The sequence below is a fragment of the Hemiscyllium ocellatum genome, chromosome 4 (genome assembly GCF_020745735.1).
Source record: "Hemiscyllium ocellatum isolate sHemOce1 chromosome 4, sHemOce1.pat.X.cur, whole genome shotgun sequence".
In the NCBI taxonomy this organism is placed as follows: domain Eukaryota; kingdom Metazoa; phylum Chordata; class Chondrichthyes; order Orectolobiformes; family Hemiscylliidae; genus Hemiscyllium; species Hemiscyllium ocellatum.
Genome location: NC_083404.1, coordinates 31,846,890 through 31,870,811, shown reverse-complemented (window position 1 = coordinate 31,870,811; position 23,922 = coordinate 31,846,890). Strand labels below are relative to the sequence as shown.

The 23,922-nt window shown below is 41.1% G+C and overlaps 1 protein-coding gene across 4 annotated transcripts in view; it reads left to right on the top strand.

The window, feature by feature from the left end:
• LOC132812022 (upstream-binding protein 1-like) overlaps positions 1–23,922 on the top strand; it is a 141,626-nt gene that overhangs the window by 75,327 nt on the left and 42,377 nt on the right. For all 4 annotated transcript variants that reach the window (XM_060822879.1, XM_060822881.1, XM_060822880.1 and 1 more), the window contains 3 exons: positions 7,221–7,372; positions 8,724–8,800; positions 9,528–9,633. In XM_060822879.1, the coding sequence (XP_060678862.1) occupies positions 7,221–7,372; positions 8,724–8,800; positions 9,528–9,633 (335 nt within the window). The remainder of the gene's footprint in view (positions 1–7,220; positions 7,373–8,723; positions 8,801–9,527; positions 9,634–23,922) is intronic.

The window sequence follows — 23,922 nt, the reverse complement described above, 5'->3', positions numbered from 1 at the left end:
GATTTATATGTTTTTGGAGAGAAGTCTCTTGATTAAACTTAAATTAATAGCAATGGCTTATATTTTAACCTGGGGCAGTGTTTGTAGAGGAATAAGATGGTGTTATTTTCTGGATCTGTAGATTGTGAAAGAGCAAAAATGGCCTTTGCAGTGATATGTACTTCTTGTCAGATATGGGAATTTAAAGAGAGTTTAAGGATTACTGCGGATTATATCTGCCATAAATGCTGTTGGATGTGGATCTCATCAGATCGAGTGAATCGGTTGGAGAGACAGATAGAAGCGATGAAGAATTTGCAACAGCAACAGTATGTGATGGATGGCAGTTATAGAAAGGGGGGAATGTCTCAGATACAGTCACATAGGCGGGTTAACTCCAGGAAGGGAAAGAGGTAGGCAGCTAGTGCAGGAGTCTTTTGTGGATATACCCATTTCGAACAGGTATGCTGTTTTGGAAAATATAGGGGGTGATGGATTCTCAGGGGAACGTAGCACAAACAGCCACGTTTCTGGTATTGAGACTGGCTCTAATGCAACGAGGGGTACGTCGGCTTCCCTTAATTGTGTTAAGGGATTCTGTAGTCAGAGGTACAGACAGACTTTGCTGTGGCCAGCAGAGAAAAAGCAGAATGGTGTGGTGTTTCCCTGGTGCCAACATCAAGGATGCCTCCAGAGAGGGTGCAGAATGTTCTCACGGGGGAGAGGGGCTAGCAGGAGGTCATTGTCCACATTGGAACCAACGACATTGGAAGGGAAAAGATTGAGACTCTGAAGGGAGATTGCAGAGAGTTAGGTAGAAATTTAAAAAGGAGGTCCTCAAGGGTAGTAATATCTGGCTTATTCACAGTGCTACGAGCTAGTGAGGGCAGGAATAGGAGGATAGAGCAGATGAATGCATGGCTGAGGAGCTGGTGTATGGGAGAAAGATTCACATTTTTGGATCATTGGAATCTCTTTTGGGGTAGAAGTGACCTGTACAAGAAGGACGGATTGCACCTAAATTGGAAGGGGACTAATATACTGGCAGGGAAACTTGCTAGAACTGCTTGGGAGGATTTAAACTAGTAAGGGGAGGTGGGGGTGGGGGGTGGTGGTGGTGTGGGGAGAACCCAGGGAGATAGTGAGGAAAGAGATCAATCTCAGACGGGTACAGCTGAGAACAGAAGTAAGTCAAACAGTCAGGGCAGGCAGGGACAAGGTAGGACTAATAAAGTTAATTTGTTTCAATGCAGGGGGCCTAACAGGGAAGGCAGATGAACTCAGGTCATGGTTAGGAACATGGGATTGGGATATCATAGCAATTATGGAAACATGGCTCAGGGATGGGCAGGACTGGCAGCTTAACATTACAGAATACAAATGCTAAAGGAAGGATAGAAAGGGAGGCAAAAGAGGAGGAGGAGGAGGAGGAGGAGGAATGGTATACTTGATAAGGGGTAGCTTTACAGCTGTGCTGAGGGAGGATATTTTTAGAAATACATCCAGGGAAGTTATTTGGGTGGAACTGAGAAATAAGAAAGGGATGATCACCTTTTTGGGATTGTATTATAGACCCCCACCGCGCCCCCCCCCCCATATAGAGGAAAATTGAGAAACAAACTTGTAAGGAGATCTCAGCTATCTGTAAGAATAAAAGGGTAATTATGGTAGGGGATTTTAACTTTCCAAACATCGACTGGGACTGCCATAGTGTTAAAGGTTGAGATGGAGAAGACTTTTTTCTTAAGTGTCTTCAAGACAATTTTCTCATTCAGTATGTGGATGTACCGACTAGAGAAGGTGCAAAACTTGACCTACTCTTGGGGAAATAAGGCAGGGCAGGTGACTGAGGGTTCAGTGGGGGAGCACTTTGGGGCCAGCGACCATAATTCTATTTGTTTTAAAATAATGATGGAAAAGAATAGACCAGATCTAAAAGTTGTAGTTCTAAATTGGAGAAAGGCCAATTTTGGCCATATTAGGCAGAATTTTCAAAAGCTGATTGGAGGCAGATGTTCGTTAGTAAAGGGGCGGCTGGAAAATGGGAAGCCTCCAGAAATGAGATAACGAGAATCCAGAGAAAATCTATTCCTGTCAGGGTGAAAGGGAATGCTGGTAGGTAGAGGGAATGCTGGATGACTAAAGAAATTGAGGGGTTGGTTAAGAAAAAGAAGGAAGCATATAAACAGGATAGATCAAGTGAATACTTAGAGTATAAAGAAAGTAGGAGTATACTTAAGAGGGAAATCAGGAGGGCAAAAAGCAGACATGAGATATCTTTGGCAAATTAGAATTAAGGAGAATCCAAAGGGGTTTTACAAATACATTAAAGACAAAAAGGTAACTAGGGAGAGAACAGGGCCCCTCAAAGATCAGTAAGGCGGCCTTTGTGTGGAGCCACAGAAAATGGGGGAGATACTAAATGAATATTTTGCATCAGTATTTACCTTGGGAAAGGATATGGAAGGTATAGACTGTAGGGAAATAGATGGTGACATCTTGCAAAATGTCCAGATTACAGAGGAGGAAGTGCTGGATGTCTTGAAACGGTTAAAGGTGGATAAATCCCCAGGACCTGAGAACTCTGTGGGAAGTGATTGTTGGGCCTCTTGCTGAGATATTTGTATCATCGATAGTCACAGGTGAGGTGCCGGAAGATTGGAGGTTGGCAAACTGGTGCCACTGTTTAAGAAGGGCGGTAAAGACAAGCCAGGGAACTATAGACCTCGGTGGTGGGCAAGTTGTTGGAGGGAATCCTGAGGGACAGGATGTGCATGTATTTGGAAAGGCAAGGACTGATTTGGGAGTCAACATGGTTTTGTGCATGGGAAATCATATCTCACAAACCTAATTGAGTTTTTTGAAGAAGTAACAAAGATAATTGATGAGGTCAGAGCAGTACATGTGATCTATATGGATTTCAGTAAGGCATTCGACAAGGTTCCCCATGAGAGACTGATTAGCAAGGTTAGATCTCATGGAATACAGGGAGAACTAGCCATTTGGATACAGACCTGGCTCAAAGAGGGTGGTGTTGGTGGAGGGTTGTTTTTCAGACTGGAGGCCTATGACCAGTGGAGTGTCACAAGGATCGGTGCTAGGTCCTCTACGTTTTGTCATTTACATAAATGATTTGGATGTGAGCATAAGAGGTAAAATTAGTAAGTTTGCAGATGACACCAAAATTGGAGGTGTAGTGGACAGCGAAGAGGGTTACCTCCAATTACAACAGGATCTGTACCAGATGGGCCAATGGGCTGAGAAGTGGCAGATGAAGTTTAATTTAGATAAATGCAAGGTGTTGCATTTTGGGAAAGCAAATCTTAGAAGGACTTGTACGCTTAATGGTAAGGTCTGTGGGAGTGTTGCTGAACAAAGAGACCTTGGAGTGCAGGTTCATAGCTCCTTGAGAGTGGAGTCGCAGGTAGATAGAATAGTGAGGAAGGCGCTTGGTATGCTTTCCTTTATTGGTCAGAGTATTGAGTACAGGATTGAGAGGTCATGTTGCGGCTGTACAGGACATTGGTTAGGCTACTGTTGGAATATTGCATGCAATTCTGGTCTCCTTCCTATCGGAACTTGAAAGGGTTCAGAAAAGATTTACAAGGATGTTGCCAGGGTTGGAGGATCTGAGCTACAGGGAGAGGCTGAACAGGCTGGGGCTGTTTTCCCTGGAGCGTTGGAGGCTGAGGGGTGACCTTATAATTTCGTAAACCTGTATTAGGGACATGGATAGGATAAATAGACAGTCTTTTCCCTGGGGTGGGAGTGTCCAGAACGAGAGGGCATAGGTTTAGCGGGAGAGGGGAAAGATATAAAATAGACTTAAGGGGCAACTTTTTTACGCAGAGGATGGTACGTGTATGGAATGAGCTGCCAGAGGATGTGGTGGAGGCTGGTATAATTGTAACATTTAAGAGGCATTTAGATGAATATATGAATAGGAAGGGCTTGGAGGGATATGGGCCAGGCGCTGGCAGGTGGGACTAGATTGAATTGGGATATCTGGCCGGCATGGACTGGTTGGACCAAAGGCTCGATTTCCATGGTGTACATCTCTATGACTCTACGATGAACTGTTCAACCTTCTCATGGGAACACGAGGTGGCGCGGTTGCAGTCATCATCAATTTTCCTGTTCCTTGGATGCTTCCTGACCTGCGCTGCTTTTTCCGTTCTAACCTTGACTGTAATCTCCAGCATCTGCAGTATTCACTTTCGCCTATATTGTGAAAGGACCAAGTGTGTGGGGGTGGGTAAAGAATATGGAAGAAGGTGTTCACACCTTTTAAAAAAAATAGTGGAACTCAGTATGGAGTCCTGAAGGCAGGAGTCTTGCAGCAGACCCGGGACACAAATAACGTCCAACAAACACAGTGGGATGGTGAAGTCACAGGCCATCAGAGGCTCAAGCTGCATCCGCTGCACCTTATGTGGCCACCTCTACATTGGGGAGACAGGCCGCCTACTTGCGGAACGTTTCAGAGAACACCTCTGGGACACCTGCACCAACCAACCCAACTGTCCCGTGGCTGAACACTTTAATTCCCCCTCCCATTCCGTCAAGGACATGCAGGTCCTTGGCCTCCTTCATCACCAGATCGTGGCAACACAACACCTGGAGGAAGAGCATCTCATCTTCTGCCTAGGAACCCTCCAACCACAAGGGATGAATGTAGATTTCTCCAGCTTCCTCATCCCCCTCCCCACCCCGCCTTATCTCAGTCCCAACCCTGGGACTCAGCACAGCCTTCTTGACCTGCAATCTTCTTCTTGACCTCTCCGCCCCCACTCCCTCTCCAGCCTATCACCCTCACCTTAACCTCCTTCCATCTATCGCATTCCCAACACCCCTCCCTGAAGTCCCTCCTCCCCTACCTTTTATCTTAGCCTGCTTGGCACACCCTCCTCATTCCTGAAGAAGGGCTCATGCCTGAAACGTCGATTCTCCTGCTCCTTTGATGCTACCTGACCTGCTGCGCTTTTCCAGCAACAGTTTTCAGCTCTCTAGCATCTGCAGTCCTCACTTTCTCCTACTTGGCTATCAACTACACAAAAGTAAATATTGGATCGCCTGATGTATGTGGCCTCCTTTTTATTCTTTTTTTTTGTCTTGGGATTTTGGTTTCCTCAACAATTTTGTAGTTAGGCTTTTTTTGTGCACCCACTCCCACAGTCGATATTGGATTTGCATTTATTGGGATTTCGATACAATACTTAAACTGGAAAAATTAAATAAAATTAAGTGAAAAAAGAATAAAATTTTTCAAACACATTCTCATGTTCCTAATATCTAATCTAAAAGAGACAGCAGCTGATTACCAAATGGGATGCAGGATGGTGGAAAATAAATTAAAAGGATAACAATTTGTGTAACCCATAGAAACCTGCATTTCATGGTTAACTCGTTTAAGTTCTACAGTTTCAATTAAACTCTAGTTCAGCCTCGGGAAAGATGTACATGGTCAGGGAAAAATTGCTATGAGTAAAGTACTGTAGATGCTGGAAATCTAAAACAAACAGTGTTGGAAAAAGTTAACAGTCTGGTAACATCTGCAAAAGAAACTGGGTTAACATTTCGAGTTCGCAATGATAATTCTTCAGAACTGCTAAGATTAATGTCATTTACTGTACCTGGTTGCAGAAAAGGGATCAAGCAAGTTTCTATTGTTGAAAATATAAACATTTAGTAGTTCTGCCAACATCAGAGGAAAGAAGAGGAGTTGATGATTCACGATGAAGACCTTTCATCAGACCTTCGTGTTATAGTTTACTGATGTATTGTTTCCTGTTTCTTTCTACACTTACTAGCAAACCTGGTGGTCATTTTGTGCTTAGTTCAGATTTCCTGCATTTTGTTTTGGGACTTTAGTGATATTGCTAATTGCAAATAATTGTTTTGACTTCCTGCATTTACTGCAATCAGACCGCAAGAGGATGTTCCTGGATCTACATGGAGTTAGTTTGCCAAATATTGGTTTCTTTACATTATAATCTACAATTTCGTAGGAAAGGTTCGGAGGTATGCCGGCCAGGAGCAGGCAGATGGGCTAATTTATTTTGGGTTTATGTTTAGCATGGCCTGGTTGGACAGAAGGGTCTGTTTCTGTGCAGTATGATTCTTCACATCCAGTTGTTGCATACCTTGAATGTTTTATTTTTTAAAAAGTTCATCGGTATTTAATAATATTATCCCAAAGTGTCCAGTCTGTGATTTGTATTGCTTTCCATTTCATGGCCTTATCTCAATTTTGCACCCCCCCCCCCCCGCCTCTTTTTCTCCCTGTTGATTGTACTAATTGAAAGAGAAACTAAGATTGCCTCTCTTTTCTGGTCGTATTGCAGTTATTCAGGAGTAGTGTACCCAATTTGTGAGGGTTAATTAACCAAACTTACCATCACCTTTTGTAAGATTTTATTTTACATGAGTCTTTTAGTAAACCACCTAAGTCAGGCCTTGTTTGTTTAGACCATTCAGACCGTTTGGTGTAATTCTTGGTATTAATGGTAGTGATGCAGAAAGTTTGTCCGTGCGTTAACGTGACATTCTTCTGAAATTAGAGGCGCAAGTGATTTTGTTCATGTTACAAGAAAAGTAAATATCAAATTTACTTTTTGATATTTAAGGGCGGCGCAGTGGCACAGTGATTAGTACTGTTGCCTCACAGCGCCAGAGACCCGGGTTCAGTTCCTGCCTTGGGTGACTGTCTGTCTGTGTGGAGTTTGCACAATTCTCCCCGTGTCTGTGTGGGTTTCCTCCGGGTGCTCCGGTTTCCTCCCACAGTCCAAAGATGGTCAGGTGAATTGGCCATGCTAAATTGCCCGTAGTGTTAGGTGTAGGGGAATGGGTCTGGGTGGGTTGCTCTTCGGAGGGTCGGTGTGGACTTGTTGGACCGAAGGGCCTGTTTCCACACTGTAAGGAATCTAATCTTAAAAAGTAATCTAATCTAATCAAATCTGGAAGTTACAATGCTGCTTCAGATGTACAAAGTCTTATTTGTTAAACAATGAAAAAGATTCCATTCTTGAATGGTTTTTCATGATATTACTTTTTAGAGTGTTAACTTACTATCTTTTAAAACTGTTGTAAACTTCATTGTGCATTAGGTTTAAATTATACTTTCATATTCTAATGTTTTGAGCCAAAAGCTAAAGTGTACTTAGAAATTACATTGTTCTGTTAAATAGAATATTTGTTTCAAACTGTTTTGTTTAAAAAAATGCTACTTCCTTATTTTGCAGTGATGTCTTGGCACTACCCATCTTCAAGCAAGAAGATTCAAACCTCCCTCCTGAGCATGAAACGAAGCATCCACCATTCCAGTATGTGCTGTATGCAGCCACATCCCCTGCTGTTAAACTACATGATGAAACTCTCACCTACTTGAACCAAGGTATGTTTAATAAAGAGGATTAACACCATGCTGCGTCTATGTGCTTTCTAGTTCATTGACTTAATGCTTGGAAACATTCTTATTATACCTTTTTTTAAATGAATAATACCTCTTTTTTAATATTAAACCTTTTATAATGCAGACGACGTGCATCTTTCTCTACTTTTTGTTCTGTTGTGTGTCTTGTGAGCTCATTTTGTCACCTCTGGCACTATTCCTCCTTGACCCCCTTATTACTAAAACTTTGATTACCTAACTTTGCCTGCATTGGGTGGTTTGTAACTGGGTTTGTCTTAATTACTGACTCTGGGTAATAAATGATGTGGAGCTTTGATGGATAAATGAAGTTGTGCTCAGTCATGCTTTAACTGAATGGCAGAATAAGCTTCAGTTACACTCCTTCAAGCTTTCCAGATTAGATTAGACTTACAGTGTGGAAACAGGCCCTTCGGCCCAACAAGTCCACACCGACCCGCCGAAGCGCAACCCACCCATACCCCTACATTTACCCCTTACCTAACACTACAGGCAATTTAGCTTGGCCAATTCACCTGACCCGCACATCTTTGTGACTGTGGGAGGAAACCGGAGCACCCGGAGGAAACCCACGCAGACACGGGGAGAACGTGCAAACTCCACACAGTCAGTCGCCTGAGTCGGGAATTGAACCCGGGTCTACAGGCGCTGTGAGGCAGCAGTGCTAACCACTGTGCCACCATGCCACCCACCAGATGTTTGACAAGATTTTGATAGCTCAGGAAAATGGATTATTTTTGAAGAGATAACATCGAATTTTGGATTTAATTTCATTATATTACAGGTGTCAGATCATTTATCATCTTTGAAGAAAGAAACGTAGGGTTAATGAACTTTCTTCAGAGTGGAATATTCCACCATTGCTTTTTGTTTCAGATTTCATGAAAGCGCAGCACAGAGTGACGCCATTCATCACGTTGTGCCTATCTGGCTCTGTTCTTCTGCTATTCCAATGTTTTCATTAATCTGCTGGTACCCACTTTCAAGGTGGTGCATGCTAGATGAGTCAATATGTAAAATAAATTCTTCTTGCTGATTTTTTTTTTGTATTTTTACTGGTATTTGGCATTGCTTTTATAGTTTGAGCCATCTTCCTCGTACAGCTACTTTTAATTTAATGTTCCTTTATTCAAAGAATTCAAACAATAATATAGGATCTAACATGTGAATGGATTTAAATTTAAAAAAATAAACTTCAGTGGTCATTACTTTGCAGCTGAGCCCCTCTGGGCCTATTTTATTAGACTTTAAAATCATTTTATAGTTGGTTTGAACTGAGACCTAAATATCAAAAAGTAACTTTTGAATTCCACAGGTCAATCTTATGAAGTCCGAATGCTAGATAATCGTAAAATAGGAGATTTACCAGAAATAAGTGGAAAAATGGTCAAGGTGGGTTACTTTTTTAAAATTTCAAGTGTTTTAGTAAATTACTGTTAGTACAAATAAAAGACTAAATCTTTGACGTATATTAAATTGTAATGGTTTGAATGTTTGTTTGTTTTTCTTTGAATAGTATGAATCTAGCCAATATGTGAGAAGCCTTTGAAAAGTTATTCTCCACTTAAGCCAATGAAAGAAAGTTGCTAGCTTTCAAATTCTTAAAAATATTGATATTCTGTGAACTGTTCTGTTTGCTACAGTTGGTATATTTCAAAACTTTCAAGTTTCATGGATTTTCCTTCTCTAAAGGGAAAATCTATCTGGTGTCATAAAGATCAAGAATTCAAGTGTGCTAAGAGAGCTAGGTAAATACAATTGAAAGTGTTACAGCTGTGTATGGTGCATGTGTGTAAATATATATTTATATAGTTTGTATAATAAGCTGTATGTCTTCACAGATGCATTGTTAGCGAACATTACTAGATAACTTTGGCATCTAGCTGTTTGCATCTACCTCCCACCTAGGAAAATATTCCTATCGGTATCTTTGATACAAGAAGTTAACTTGGCCAAGAATAAAGATTTAATTTAGGGCAAAGCAAGCAGTGGATTAAGAAAGTACATTTAGCAACCCATAGTACCTTTATTTCAGTACAATCAAGTTTGGCAGAAGTTCCATGATTCACTGACCCTTTAACAGAGAAGATAATTGTGGCTTCTACCTTTTCAATACTAGAGTATAGTGAGAGTTGTATTCCATGATCGTAGACTACAATACACTGAGCATCAGCAACTGGAAGGTTGGAAATGGAACCGGCCCGGAGATAGACTCCTTGATTTAGGTAAGTTTTCTGCAGTAGACTGGTCTTGCTTTTGTGTTTTTTTTTCCCATTTTTTTCCTTTTCAAAGTTTGGCATGTTAATGTGTTTGTATATGTCACAGCATGTGCAGAGCACAGTAAAACTTTGTTTTAGGCACGAATTGACATGCTATAGTGGCAGTAATGGAGACCTACCTGTCTGAAAGGAAGGAAGATTTGGGAAGTCAACATAGAGTTAAAAGTTAGTCAGGAAATGTTAGTCAGCACACTAATGATGACACTTTTCTAAAGTGTTATTACTTGAGGATTTCTGTAGTCATGAACCTGGCTGGGATTAGCAACAACATAACTGATTGATAGAGCTGAGAGATTTATGAATTGTGTCCAAGAGAAGTGGCATGGTTCATGTATTTCCAGAAAATAAAAGTTCTGGGTCTAATTCTGAGAAATGAAGAAAGGCATATAGAACATCCGTTGAGTGTGACAGTGATTTGAGAAACAAGCTATATCAGGTTTACAGGTCCTGGAAAAGGATGAAGTATACGGAGAGCTATTTATCTAAAGGAGGGCTAGCGTCAGTGAGTTCAGAAGGGTTATGGTTTGGATAATTTATTTGGCTGTGGAGTAAACACAGTCCTATGACTGAGCAGATGTGCTACCCCGGTTGAATAAAGACCTAAATGTAAAACTGAGAAAGGGACCTGTGATAAACATAAGGTTCATGGATAGTGGAAAAGCAAGTTGAATATGGATACTGCAAAGATTGACTGAGCTACACTCGAAAGTAATATCGACCCCAAAGGTCTTCACTAATCATGCAAGTAGTAGAAGTATGGTCAGAGAAGGAATAGGGCTGGTTAGAAACCATGAAATTCACCTGGGCGCAATGAAATAGGCATTTTCATTTTTGATAAATGCTGCTGCCAAAGTAACTGTAAAGCAAAAAACAATTTATAGTAGACAGGATTAAAAAGTATGTACTTAGTTGGTAGCTGTCCTCAAAGTGATAAATCAACTGGTGTTGATGGGATGCATCTTAAATTGCATAGGGAAATAAGGGTGAAAATAGTAGAGGCACTGACCATTTAATCTTCCTCTGATAAAAACGCCAGACAAATTCAGCAATTATGGCCAGTCAAAGCTATGCCAGAGCTGTGGAAACATTTTATGACTATTATCCAGAAGAAAATTTAAATTGGCATTCTGCCAAATATGGACTAATAAAAGTCAGTGCAAATTTGTTAAAGACACAATATTTGACTAACTTGAGTTCTTCAAAGTAATGGAGAGAATTGATTAGCCTAGTGCAATTCATGTTCTAAATATGGATTATTCATATTTAGAACATGAATTGTTAAAAGGTTTTGACAAGGTACCACATGACAGTTTGTTGTCACTGTCCCTTTAATCACAAGATTAAGTGACTTAAGTTCATGTGTCAAAAAACAGTGAGTGGTGATTGAATGGTTTTTCAGACTGGAGTGAAGTGTACAATGGTATTCCTTTGGAGTTGATATTGGGGACACTGACCTTAATGTAATATTTGTGACGTGGACTTGGAATGTATTTTCTGAATTGCAGAATTGGTTCCTTCAAATATTTCTTACCCCAAAAGTTTTATATTTTATTGTGTGCAATACTCTGCATTCCTCGGCAAAAGAATTTGCACAATAAGTTATTAACTGCAATGTATTAAATACAAACAAAAATGTTATACTGTTTCAATTTGGCTCTACCTAGTGGCAAAAGTTAGTATGTGCAGTTCTGTAGCGGCTACAGCAGTCTTAGACCACAAGATATAGGAGCAAAATTAAGCCATTTGGCCATTGAGTCTATTCCTCCATTTGATCGTGGCTATTATGTTTCTCAAATCCATTCTCCTGCCTTTTCTCTATATGCCTTGATCCCATTACTCATCAAGACCTGTCTGTCTCTGTCTTAATTACGCTCGATGAGTTGGCCTCTACGGTCCCTTGTGGCATTGGGTTCCACAGATTAACCACCTGCTGGTCGAAGAAATTCCTCATCCCCGTTCTAGGAGATTGTCCCTTCACTCTTGAGTCCACACCCTCAGATCCTAGTCTCTTCTACCGATGAATATATCCTCTCTATACCCATTCTACCTAGGCCACTCAGTATTCTGTAAGTTGCAATGAGACTAAGTTGAATTGGCACTTCAAAACTTTGAGTGACCACAGGAGCAAGGGAAATTTTTTGAAGCTTGAAAAGAATTACCTTAAGAAAAGACCTAGGTTCGCCTATCAAAGTTAAGTCCAACCATTGCTTTATGTAAAAAATCATGTAACCTGTGCTAAGCATTGAAAGGAATTGAGACAATTTAGCTCAGGCTTGTGATCTGAACTTTGGTACTTTGAAATTTTGTTCCCTGTCTATTCTTTATTCCACCCATAATGTGAGTCAGACTGACTGTCTGTCTTTTGTGTGTCTTGTTTGTGTGTGTGTTTGAAAAAAGTTTGCTAGACAATTCAAGTTGTCCTCTTCTAATTTAAATAGTGATGTCTAGGAAATTAATCCTTGTCTGTTGTAGCTTTAAGTTTAGTTGATTTTTTTTTAAAGAGGTATTGTTGAAAGTGGACATTTGTGGATTAGGAGTGCTTTCTTTGCTATTTAAGTTGTGTGTAACACTAATTTAGTTATTTTCTGTTAATGAAGTAAACTAGTGTGAATTGCATTTGTCAGTCTGACAAATTGGTCATGAGGGATTTCGTGCAGTTTGTGATGTTTAATGCTGGTGAATGATTATCCGTGCTCTCTTCCCAGTTACATGGTGATACAGAGATAATGTTTCTGCTGACCTGGGGGAGGGGAGGGGGTGTCTGTGCATGGTCCAAAACAAGGCAACTCAATCTTGGGATATTTGCTCAGTCTTTTTGGACTGAGATGAAGACAAATTTCTTTAGTCAGAGCATGTTTTTAAAATATTTTTATTGAAAAATAGATTTTTTTTATATTACAACGAATACAAAACAATACAATTCAAAACAATACGAAGAAAGAACATCAAAAGAAGTGAAAAACTCAAACCACCCTCATGAATAATATATAAATGTGTAGAAAAAATCCAACTAACTACCTAATTAAATAAATAATAACCAACAACAAACTAATAAATAATAATAGCTCAGCTCAGCTCAGCCAAACAAAACACTCACTCTCTAATATCGAGAGCATTAGTTTTCACACATTCATACACCTGGAGATCCCCCTCTGGATATCGGACTTGTAAAGCACAATTGTTACGGCTGTATAAAAGCCCTTATTAATGTGGCAGACAAATCTCTGTCCAGGTATTCCAAAAGGGGTCACCACGCCTTATAGAAATTCTCAGTCTTGTCTTGTGGTGTACCATCCTTCTGAGAAAATCCAAGGGGATATGCTCCAAAGCAATCTTCTGCCAACCCGACAGGCTCAGGGGATGTTCGGATACCCACCCTAACAAGATATTCATTCTTGCGCAGAAAGTGAGGGTGTTGAAAAGTTTAATTTTTCGTGTGCGCATCTACAGGGAGGAGAGATTGGGTCCTTTCCACCCCGCCCCCCCTGCCGTCTTTACACCCAAACTACCCTCCATTGCACCCATCACAGCGCTCCAGTATGTTTGAAGCTACCACAGGACCAGAGACATTGACTAAGAGTGCCCGTACCAACCTTACACTTTGGGCATGTTGAAGATACTCCTGGTTTAAATTTTGGACAAATGATCTGGAACCATGTGGACCCTGTGGAGAATCTTCAATTGTAAAGCATGGGTCCTATTGCACATTGATATCTTTCTTGCTTTTTCTCAAGGATCTTCTCGTGCCTCTGCGGAGATGTCAACCCCTAGCTCGCGCTCTCGCACCCTGCAGATTCGATTGAACTCATCTAAGGGGGGCATCCCCAATTGATGATGTAAAGTGCTGACCAAAAGTGTACTTTTAGCACTGAGCACCCCCTCTCTATTTTGGATTTGTAGGGATCAGTCAAACTGTAGTTTTGTTTTGAATAAAATCCCTAACTTGGGGGAAAAAAACGAAGGAGGTCCCTGTTAGCTCTTATTTCCTTGCTAACTGATCAAAGGGCATCATTGTGTCTCCCTGAAATAAATTGCCCATGTAAGACACTGCCCAATGTTTGAATCCTGTATCTATCATCCCCAGTTGAAAACCCAGCTTATCCACTATGGGCATAAGAGAAGATGTTTTGCCAATATTGTGTTGCCTCTGTCGAATTACCTAACTTGACTCCATTTGGTAGTAATCTGCCTTCCTGTTCTTGCCACCAAAGTGGGTAACCATACATTTATCCACGTTAAATTGCATCTGCCATGCATCTGTCCACTCACCTAATCTGTCCAGGTCACCCTGTAATCTCCTAACATCCTCATCACATTTCACCCTGCCACCCAGCTTTGTATCATCAGCAAATTTGCTAATGTTGCTATTAATACCATCTTCTATATCAAAATATAGTAAAAAGCTGCGGTCCCAGTACTGATCCCTGCGGTACCCCACTGGTCACCACCTGCCATTCCGAAATGGAGCCGTTTATCATTACTCTTTGTTCCCTGTCAGCCAACCAATTTTCAATCCAAGTCAGTACTTTGCCCCCAATACCATGTGCCCTAATTTTGCTCACTAACCTTTTATGTGGGACTTTATCAAAGGCTTTCTGAAAGTCCAGGTACACTACTTCCACTGGATCTTCCTTATCCATCTTCAGAGTTACATCCTCAAAAACCTCCCTGTGACCATTTTAAATGGGAATCCATATTCCCCCCCCCCCCCCCCCCCACCAAGTCCTAGCACGTTTGTAAGACCACCCAAAGGCGTAGCCTCTGATTTTGCAAAATTAATCTTTTACTCTGAAATGTGCCAAATGTGCTGATGCATTGTATCAGGCGAGGCACTGAAACTGCTGGATGTGACAAAAAAAATAAGGGCATCATCTCCATACAATGCATTCTTATATAATTTTGACCCCACACGGAGCTGATATATTAGGACCCCAATGAATGGCTTCCACCAGTGGTTCCATCACCAATGTTAAAAGCAATGGCAAAAGGGGACAGCCCTGCCGACTGCCCTAAAAATGTTAAAATTGCCTGATGGTACCCCATTGGTGATGACTGCAGCGAGAGGGTCACTGAAGAGAACCTTTACTCATCTTATAAAGGCTTCGCTCAAGCCAAACCACTCCAGAGCATAGAAAAGGTACGGCCACTCAACTTGGTCAAATGCCTTCTCCGCATCAAGAGAAATTACTAATCCCTGTATTGACTGTTATTGACAGGCTTGAATTATATTAAGCAGCTTCCGAACATTATTGAAGGATCTGCGGCCTTTTATGAAGGCCGGCTAGTCCTCTTTAACAATAGAAGGTAAGCCGGTCTCCAGCCTTAATACAAGAGTCTTAGAGAGAATTTTAAAGAATGAAATGGGCCTGTACGAAACACAGTCCTCTGGGACCTTTTCCCTTTTTGTCAGAGTAAACAAAATATCAACCCCTCTTAGGGATGGCAGGAGATGACCATGACTGTAGAACTCATTAAAGATGTTGAGCATTGGGACTGACGATATGTTTATAAATCTGTATAGAATTTGCTGGGAAGTCCATCAGGACCGGGCGTCTATCCACTCTGAAGCTGCATCACAGCCTCCTGCACCTCTTGCTCTGATAAGGGGGTATTGAGAAAATACTCTTGTTCAGGGGTATGCCCGGGAGCTCCAGATCTTGGCCTGACCCTCCTCACAACCCTCAGATTCGTATAACTCAGAGTAAAATCTCTGGAATAGCACATTAATCTTTTCGGAATCCCATGTTAGGTTGCCAGACCCTTCCCTAATCAATGCAATGGCTTGAGGAGCACTCCATTTCCTGGCAAGATATTCTCAGTACTTGCCTGGCTTGGCACTATGCTCAAACAACCATTTTTTACGAAAGTTAGCTCCTTCTTTGTCAGCGTGAACATGGAATTCAGTGCAGACCGCAGCACTGTAATCCTCTGTAGCTTGACCAATGAGGGTCTGTCAAAGTCTGCCTTTTCACTGACTTCAACTGTGCTTCAAGGAGACGTTGCTGTTTGCCCTTCTGCTTCCTACTGGCAGAGTAGGAAATGACTAACTCCCGGAACAGGCTTTGGTATCTCAAAGGATGGATAGGCCACTAACTGAGCCTGAGTTGATGTCTAGCAATGCTCAAAATTCCCTAGAGAAGTACTCCACAAACTTATTATCTTTGAGCACAAAGGGATCCATTTGGCATGGCCCACTAACGTCCTTAATCTTTACCAACAGGTACACTGGAGCGCGATCGGAGATGGTAATATTACCAATAGTAAAAGATGCCACCAAGTCCAGGATTGCCACGGGGGTCAGCAAAAAATCAGTCCTGGTGTGACATCGGTGTGGTTTGGGGGAAAAAAAGTAAAGTCCCTGCCTGTAGGGTGGAGACGCCTCCAGACGTCCACCAACCCTAACTCCACACACAGACCCACTAATTGTTTAGGTTTTACAGAGGGTATCAGGGGGCCTTTGGGCAACCTGTTTACTGTGGGATCAATGAAACAATTAAAATCTCCCCCTATAATATGCCAGGACTCGAGACTGATCATTTTAGAAAACTCATCTACCAGAAATTTGAGGGGATGAGCCCAAGGGCAATAAACATTTAAAACACCATATTCTTCCCAGTTTATCTGGGCTTTGAGAATCACAAACCTCCCGTGTGTGTCTTTAATGCACTCTAGTAACTTTATTGGTTAGGAGGAATCTTCCATTTTAGCCACTCTCCTACTTCTGGTATTAAAAGATAACAAGTAAACCTGATCAAAGCCATTCTGCTGTAGTTTCAAATGCTCCCTATCATTCAAGTGTGTCTCCTGTAACTAAGCAATATCCACCTTTTCCTTTCTAAGACTCGAAAATACCATCTTCCTCTTAGTTGGTGAGTGTTGGCCCTTGATGTTCCAAGTGCACCAGTTAATTGTCATTAGCCATAACCTTCTGCAGTAACATTTAGATTCCAGAGAGGAGGAACTCAATCCTTAGACCTAGAACCTTGCTGAGCCTTAGTGTCGCAAGATCCATTGAACATAAAAACTACATAAACTGAAACCACGACAGTTAACAAACCTACAAAGTCATCCCAACAATTCCTCCTCCTCTTCTTCCCCTCCTGCCGCCCCCCACCCCAAGCTAGAGCTGCACCGCAAACACAAATAAAATAGAAAGACAATACACCATGGAACAGCAATGTGAATAAAGACATTTTGAAAAAAAAGAGGGTAAGTACCCCACCCATCCTTGGCATAACTTTAGCAATTGAAAGTATACATCTCAACCACCACCAAACATAGTTTAGACCAGATTATTACCAATAAAAAAGATAAGAAAAGAAAGCCCCGACCAGATTTCCTCTTTTTTTATTTTTAAAAGAAATTAACAAGAGATATACCCAAGTGGCACTACTATCTATACATAGTAAATTGTTCAGGTTAATTTGTCCACAAAGTCTCTTGCCTTCTTTGACATGTCAAAGACATGTACAGATCCATCTGAGGTGATCTGAAGCACTGCCGAATACCACAGATTACTGGATCCCAAGCTCCCTCGGTCTTCTCTTGGCGCTGTCATAGGATTTTCTTTTCTGGATCACCGCTGCTGAGAACTCCTAGAAGAACATTATCTTAGAGCCCTTGTAAACCAGGGCCTTCAGGTCCTTCCCCTGGATTCTGGAAGCTTCTATGATTCTCTCCTTATTTCTATAATGATGAAACTGCATCAAGATAGGACAAGCAAGTTGATCCAGACCTGACTTCCGTGACCCAGTGAGCCCCCTCAATCTTCAAACCCCTCAATCCATCCTCCAAGTTGAGGAATTTCGGCAACCAGCCCTCCAATTCCACATGCCGCTCACCTTCCTTACCCTCTGGCAGACCGATGACCTAAATTCTTTTTCTTCTGCCCCTGTTCTTGAGGTCCTCAACTTGACCAAGCACGTTACGAGCCTGTGCCTCCAAGACTTTGATCCTATCCTCGGAGGAACCAGTATCAGCTTCCACCACCGTGACTGTGGTCTACCTCATCCATCCTTTTCTCCAGCTCTCCCAGCTGTTGTTCATGTTTCTGCAGCATACTAGAGATTGGGACCAGCTTCTCCTCTATCTGCTTACCCAACATCTCGCAAGAGCTCCTTCACCAGGCCCTAGTAAGAAATAGAGTCCGAGGATGCTGCAGGCTGCTGCAGGCCCGGCCTCGGACGCTCCTCCTCCCTTCTTTGGCATCCCTCGACGGCAAAAACTGAGGAGGTAAGTTGATTTTTAACAGTTTCCTGGGACTCCACGACCTTTCCTAAGTGCCAGGATGTTGCAGTGGTCCGGGTAGGGTGGATTAAAAGTTCATCACACTTGGGCTGCTGTTTAGGTCACCGCCATCTAGCTGTGATCCGCTTGAGTGGTGGAGCAGGCTTGATGGGCAGAATTGCCTACTGCTATTTTCTATTTTCACTTCTAGTTATATTAAAGTGAAACAATGTTAGGCTGAGTCAATGTTAGGGTATTTGTTGTATTACATACTGTTAACTGAACTCAGAAATCCATCTTCGTTTTTTGAAAGTTGGAAATGCAATAATTGATGAAACTATAATAAAATTCTAGGAAGTTTTAGCAAAATAGGCTGATGCTCAGCTGAAGTGGAGAGAATGGCCAATTGTTATGCTTTGGTAAGAATGAAAATGTGGAATATGCGCTATCTGATTTTTAGAGATGCAGGATACACAGAAGCCTTGGTCTATACAAAAATCTTTGAAGGTGACAAGACTTTTTTGAAAAGTCTATGAGGAATAAGTACAAATGCATTAAAATTGGGCCAGCAGTTAATAAAACAATTTTAGTAAAGTCTCATCTTGAATATTATGTTCTGTTCTGCATACTATACTTAAGGAAAGTCATCAAGATCTTAGTGAGGGTGCTAGAAGTGATTTATAAAAATAATACTAGAAGTTAGGACTTCAGTTATGAGCTTGTTACCCTTGTAAAATGCAGTAGGGTGCAAAGATCTTTAGTAAATTTGGTCAAATTGTGACTTGCTTTGTTAGAATAAATAAAGATGCAAGTATTTCCAATGGTTCAGGATTGGTAACCAGATCTCAAATTTAAGATGATTGGCCAAAATGTCTTGTGGTGACTTTTTTTTTGTGCATAGCAAGTTGTGATCTGGGTACACTTTCTATTACAATAAATAGCTATATGGAAAAAAAAATGCAGGCTTATAGGTTTAGAACAGGAGTGGTATTATTTGTAGATTGCAATCAAATGGTTGGCATGGGTGCAATAAGTTAGATGGCCATCTTCTGTTTTGAACAATTCTGTGGATCCTTTTAATGTTGAAATTGGAAGCATTTTTCTGTTCTCACAATTAGTCTTGTAATCAATCTATTTTTCTGGTACAGTGAAGCACATACTTCAGATGTACAGACTTACTGTCATGATAGTACTGTTTTCTAAATCTGTCTTTGATATGTTCTGAACGTATCAATATCAAACCATGAAGTTGTGTGCTTTGCTTTCTTTAAAAATAAGTTAGATGAAGCTAAAACAAAATTCAAGTTGGCCTTGAAGAGAAAAATAATTGTCATAATAACAAGACTTTCAGCACTCCAGAAGTTATTCCTAGTCTGGACCCATCTGTGATCAGAATTACTCAAGTGAAACATTAGCCTGGATTTTGATCAATGAATAAATGGCGTGAAATGTTCATTAACATACTTCCGGTGGACATTTTCATAATTTTCTGTTCTATTCAATATAGTTGTTATTCTTACCTATATTGAAGAGCAAATAACTGAATATCTGCTCAACCTTGAAGATTGAATAATCTTCACTGAGATACAGGGCTAAGAATTTCACATTATATATTTAATCCCTAAATTAACCTTGATGAGTCTAATGCACCTAGCAATTTGCAATGGCATTCAGGACCAGTGTCAAACATACTCAAGGTCATCCTTACTTGCCCATTGATGCTAGCTTTATTCATTCTTCCAGCTTTATAGCCATGGCATTCTCATCACTCAAACATACAGCACAATTTGACATTCAGCTCTCTCTTCCAGCAGAAAGATAAAGCTAACAGGGGATAAGAATGCCTGCATCTCCTCAATTCATACCATAACATCAGAGTAGTAAGGGTATGGAATGCTTTGCCTGCAATGGTAGTAGATTTGCCAATTTTAAGTACGCTTTAGTTGTCATTGGACAAGCATATGGACTTGCATGGAATAGTGTAGGTTAGATGGGCTTAGATTGGTATGACAGGTCGGCACAACATCGAGGGCCGAAGGGTCTGTACTGCGCTGTTATGTCCTATGTTCTATCATGGGCTGAACTGTGCTGAAGTTTAATAAAATGTTGTACCTTGTGCCTTTGTCAAATCCCAGCTCACCTACATTTTATTATCTTGCATTTCTGCTAAATTTTGTCCGAACCAGCATTTATTGCCTATCCCTAGTTGTCCTTTAGAAAGCAGTGCTAAGCTGCTGTCTCGAACAAAATGCAGTCCATTTGGTATAGTTACACTCACCGTGTGGTGAGGGACGGAATCTCAAGATTTTCACCCAGTAAGTGAAGGAAGTGCTATCCTTGGTACTTGTGCATTTGGAAGGTATAGTTTAGGAAGCCTTGGTGAATTTCTGCAGTGCAGCCTTTGGATGGTACACATTGATGCTTTATCTGCATCATTTTTGGAAGGAGTGAACATTTGTGGACATGATGCCAAACAAGCAGCTGTTTTGTCCTGGATGGTGTCAAATGTCTTGGTTTGTCATTGGAGTTGCAGTCATCCAGGAAAGAGTATTTTGTTACACCTGATTTTGAGGAGTTGATGAGTTAATTATTACAGGATTCCTAACCTCTAACCTGCACTTGTATCCACAGTATTGATGGAGCTAATGCAATGCAGTTTCTGGTTACTGGTAATTTCCAGGCCTTTGAGGGAAATTCTGTGGTAATGTCATTGGATGTTATGGTTTGATAGTTCATTTTTCCTTTATTGGAGATGTTATTGCCAAAAATATTGCTTTCCACTTGTCAGTCTAAACCTTGGAATTGTCCAGGTCTTGTTGCATTTGGATATGGACTGCTTCAGGAACTGCAGAATTATGAATGTTGCTGATGTGATGCAATCATGAGGTAACATCTCCACTTAGAATTGTTACAACATAGAGATAGTAAGCCAGATCAAAGCAGCCTCACTACCACTGGATTCACGTTCAATGACCCTCAGAATTACTCGGTTGTTCCTAACTGGAGCATATAAATAATAGATCTTGGCCAATAAGCTCATAAATCTAAACAGAAATTAGTAACTGATTATTCAGAATGTACCTTAAGCAGAATGCTGATTAAAATTTAAAGCAGTCTAATTAATAAATATGATTTTAACCTTAGACAGACAGAGACACATGCAGTTAAGGAATAAATTTAAAAAGGAAAGTAAAAGATTTGTAATTTTAGTTTAATAATCATTTTAGCAGTAAATATCAGGCCCTCCTGAAATCCATGGGTGATGGGTTGTAAATAGTGATAAATTTGTAAAGTGTCCATGTTATAGAGGAGGAAGCGCTTGATGTCTTAAAACGCATAATGGTGGATAAATCCTCAGGACCTGATCAGGTGTACCCTAGAACTCTGTGGAAAGCTAAGGAGGTGATTGCCGGTCTCCTTGCTAAGATATTTGTGTCACCAATAGCCACGGGTGAGGTACTGGAAGACTGGATGTTGGCTGAAAGTGGTGGTGCCATTATTTAAGAAAGATTCCGGAAAAGCCAGGAAGCTATAGACTGGTGAGCCTGACGTGTCAATGGTTGGTAAGTTGTTGGAGGGGATTGAGCGACAGAATTTAAATACATTTGGAAAAACTAGGATTGATTAGGGATAGTTGACATGGCTTTGTAGGGAATCATGTCCCACGAATGAGATTGAGTTTGATTTTTGAAGAAGTGACAAAGATGATTAAAGACAGCAGTGAATGATGTCTATATGGACTTCAGCAAGGCATTCAAAAAGGTTCTGCATGATAGTCTGGTTAGCAAGGTTGAATCACCTGGAATTCAGGGGAGCTAGCCAATTGAAGGTAGGGGTCAGAGGATGGTGTGGAGAGTTTTTGGAACGGAGGCCGGAGTAGAGTGGTGCGCCACAAGGATCGGTGCTGGGTCCGATACTTTTCTTCATTTATATAAATGATTTTGGATGTGAATATCGGATTCCTGATGAAGGGCTTTTGCCCGAAACGTCGAATTTCCTGTTCCTTGGATGCTGCCTGACCTGCTGCGCTTTAACCAGCAACACATTTTCAGCTCTGACCTCCAGCATCTGCAGACCTCACTTTTTACTCTGTGAATATCGGAGGAATTGTTAATAAATTGCAGATGACATCAAATAGATGGTGTAGTGGACAGCGAAGAAAGCTATCTGAGTACAACAGGCCACAATCTGATGGGCCAATGGGTTGAGGTGTGGCAAGTTTTGTTGGGGTAAATGAGGTGTTGCATTTTGGTAAGGCTAATCGGGGCAGGACTTGTACACTTAATGTCAGGTCCTGGGGAGTGTTACTGAACAAAGAGCCATTGGGGAATAGGTTCATAGTTCCTTGAAAGTGGAGTGGCAGGTATCAAGGTAGTGAAGAGTCCGTTTGGTATGCTTACCTTTATTGGTCAATGCATTGAGTGCAAGAGTTGTGGCTGTACAGGACATTGGTTAGGCCACTTTTGGAATACTGTGTTCAATTATGGCCTCCTTGCTGTTGGAAGGATGTTGTAAAACTCGAAAGGGTTCGGAAAAGATTTAAAAAGATATGGTTGGGGTTGGAATGTTTGAACTATAGGGAGAAGCTGAATATGCTGGGCTATTTTCCCTGGAATGTCGCAGTCTAAGAATGTTTTTTTTTATAGAGTTTTAGAAAATCATGAGAGGCATGGATAGAATGCATAGCCAAAGTCGTCTTCGCAAGGTAGGGGTGTCCAAAACTAGAGGGCATAGGTTTAAGGTGAGAGGGGAAAGATTTAAGAGACCTGAGGGATAACTTTTCTCACACAAAGGGTGGGGTGTGTGTGTGTGTGTGTGTGTGTGTGTGTATGGAATGAGTTGCCAGAAGTGGTGTAAGGCTGGTACAATAACAATATTTAAAAGGCATCTAGATGGGTATATAAATAGGAAGGGTTTGGAGAAATACAGGCCAAATACTAGCAAATGGGACTAGTTACTTGAGGATATCTGGTTGCCATGGATGGGTTGGACTGAAGAGTTGATTTCCGAACTGTAAAAGTTTGACTATATATCTTAAATTGCAATGACATAGACCAATGCAAATACCTTCTGCAGACTCTGGAGACTGACTTGCTTCTTACAGGCTGGGATTATTTTCTCCAAACTTGTAGCAAGTCGATAATTGGAGAATAATGAAAGAGCAAAGTCAAAAACAAAAACACTCAATCTGGAAGCTCATGAGACAAAACTGCACCTTACCCAAAACCCGGTCAGGGTCAGTTCAGTCTTTGTTATCTGTTTTCCTTTCAGTATTCTCTGGTTGGCTGGCCAACCCTGTTTTCCTTTTAATCAGTACAACATCTGACCAGCTGACATTCCCTGAGCATAGCAAGATCTCTATGCTGAAACATCTGCAATGTCCTTGGTGCAGTAATTAATCTCCATTATCTTGCCAGGTCTGCCCCAAACAGCAAACCAGAAAACAAAGAATTGTGTGACAGCTGGAAATATGAAACAAAATGTAAATAACCTGGAGAAACTCGGCAGATCTGGCGGCATCTGTGAGGAGAAAGCCGAGTCAATGTTTCTGGTCCAGTGACACCCCTCCCGCCCACCATTCTCCCCTGTCATTTCTCAATGTACCATAAGTTCATTGCAGCCAGCTCACTGAGAATGATGGTTAATTTTCGAATTCATTGGGGAATATGGTGTCTGGTAAATTCTACTAAATAGTCCTCTATTGAGGAGTTTGGCGCAGCATACATGAGAACACTGGACATACTGTGAAATGTTGATTGCTAATGGCAACTTTCCTTTATGGCTGATTCTCTCTGTTAAGGAGCATTGAATCAAATTCCTGTTTGTTGATAAAGCCATGAGAGCCTCTGCTTTATTTCCTTGTTTTCATGCAGACCCAGAGATGATTGCTGCTGTTAGCTGTATATATTTGACTTTGCTGATATTCAGTTACAACATAAATGGCATTCCCCATCTTAGACATATCAAGCCACAAAGATGTTCTACCTGCCACACAAATGAATAACATGA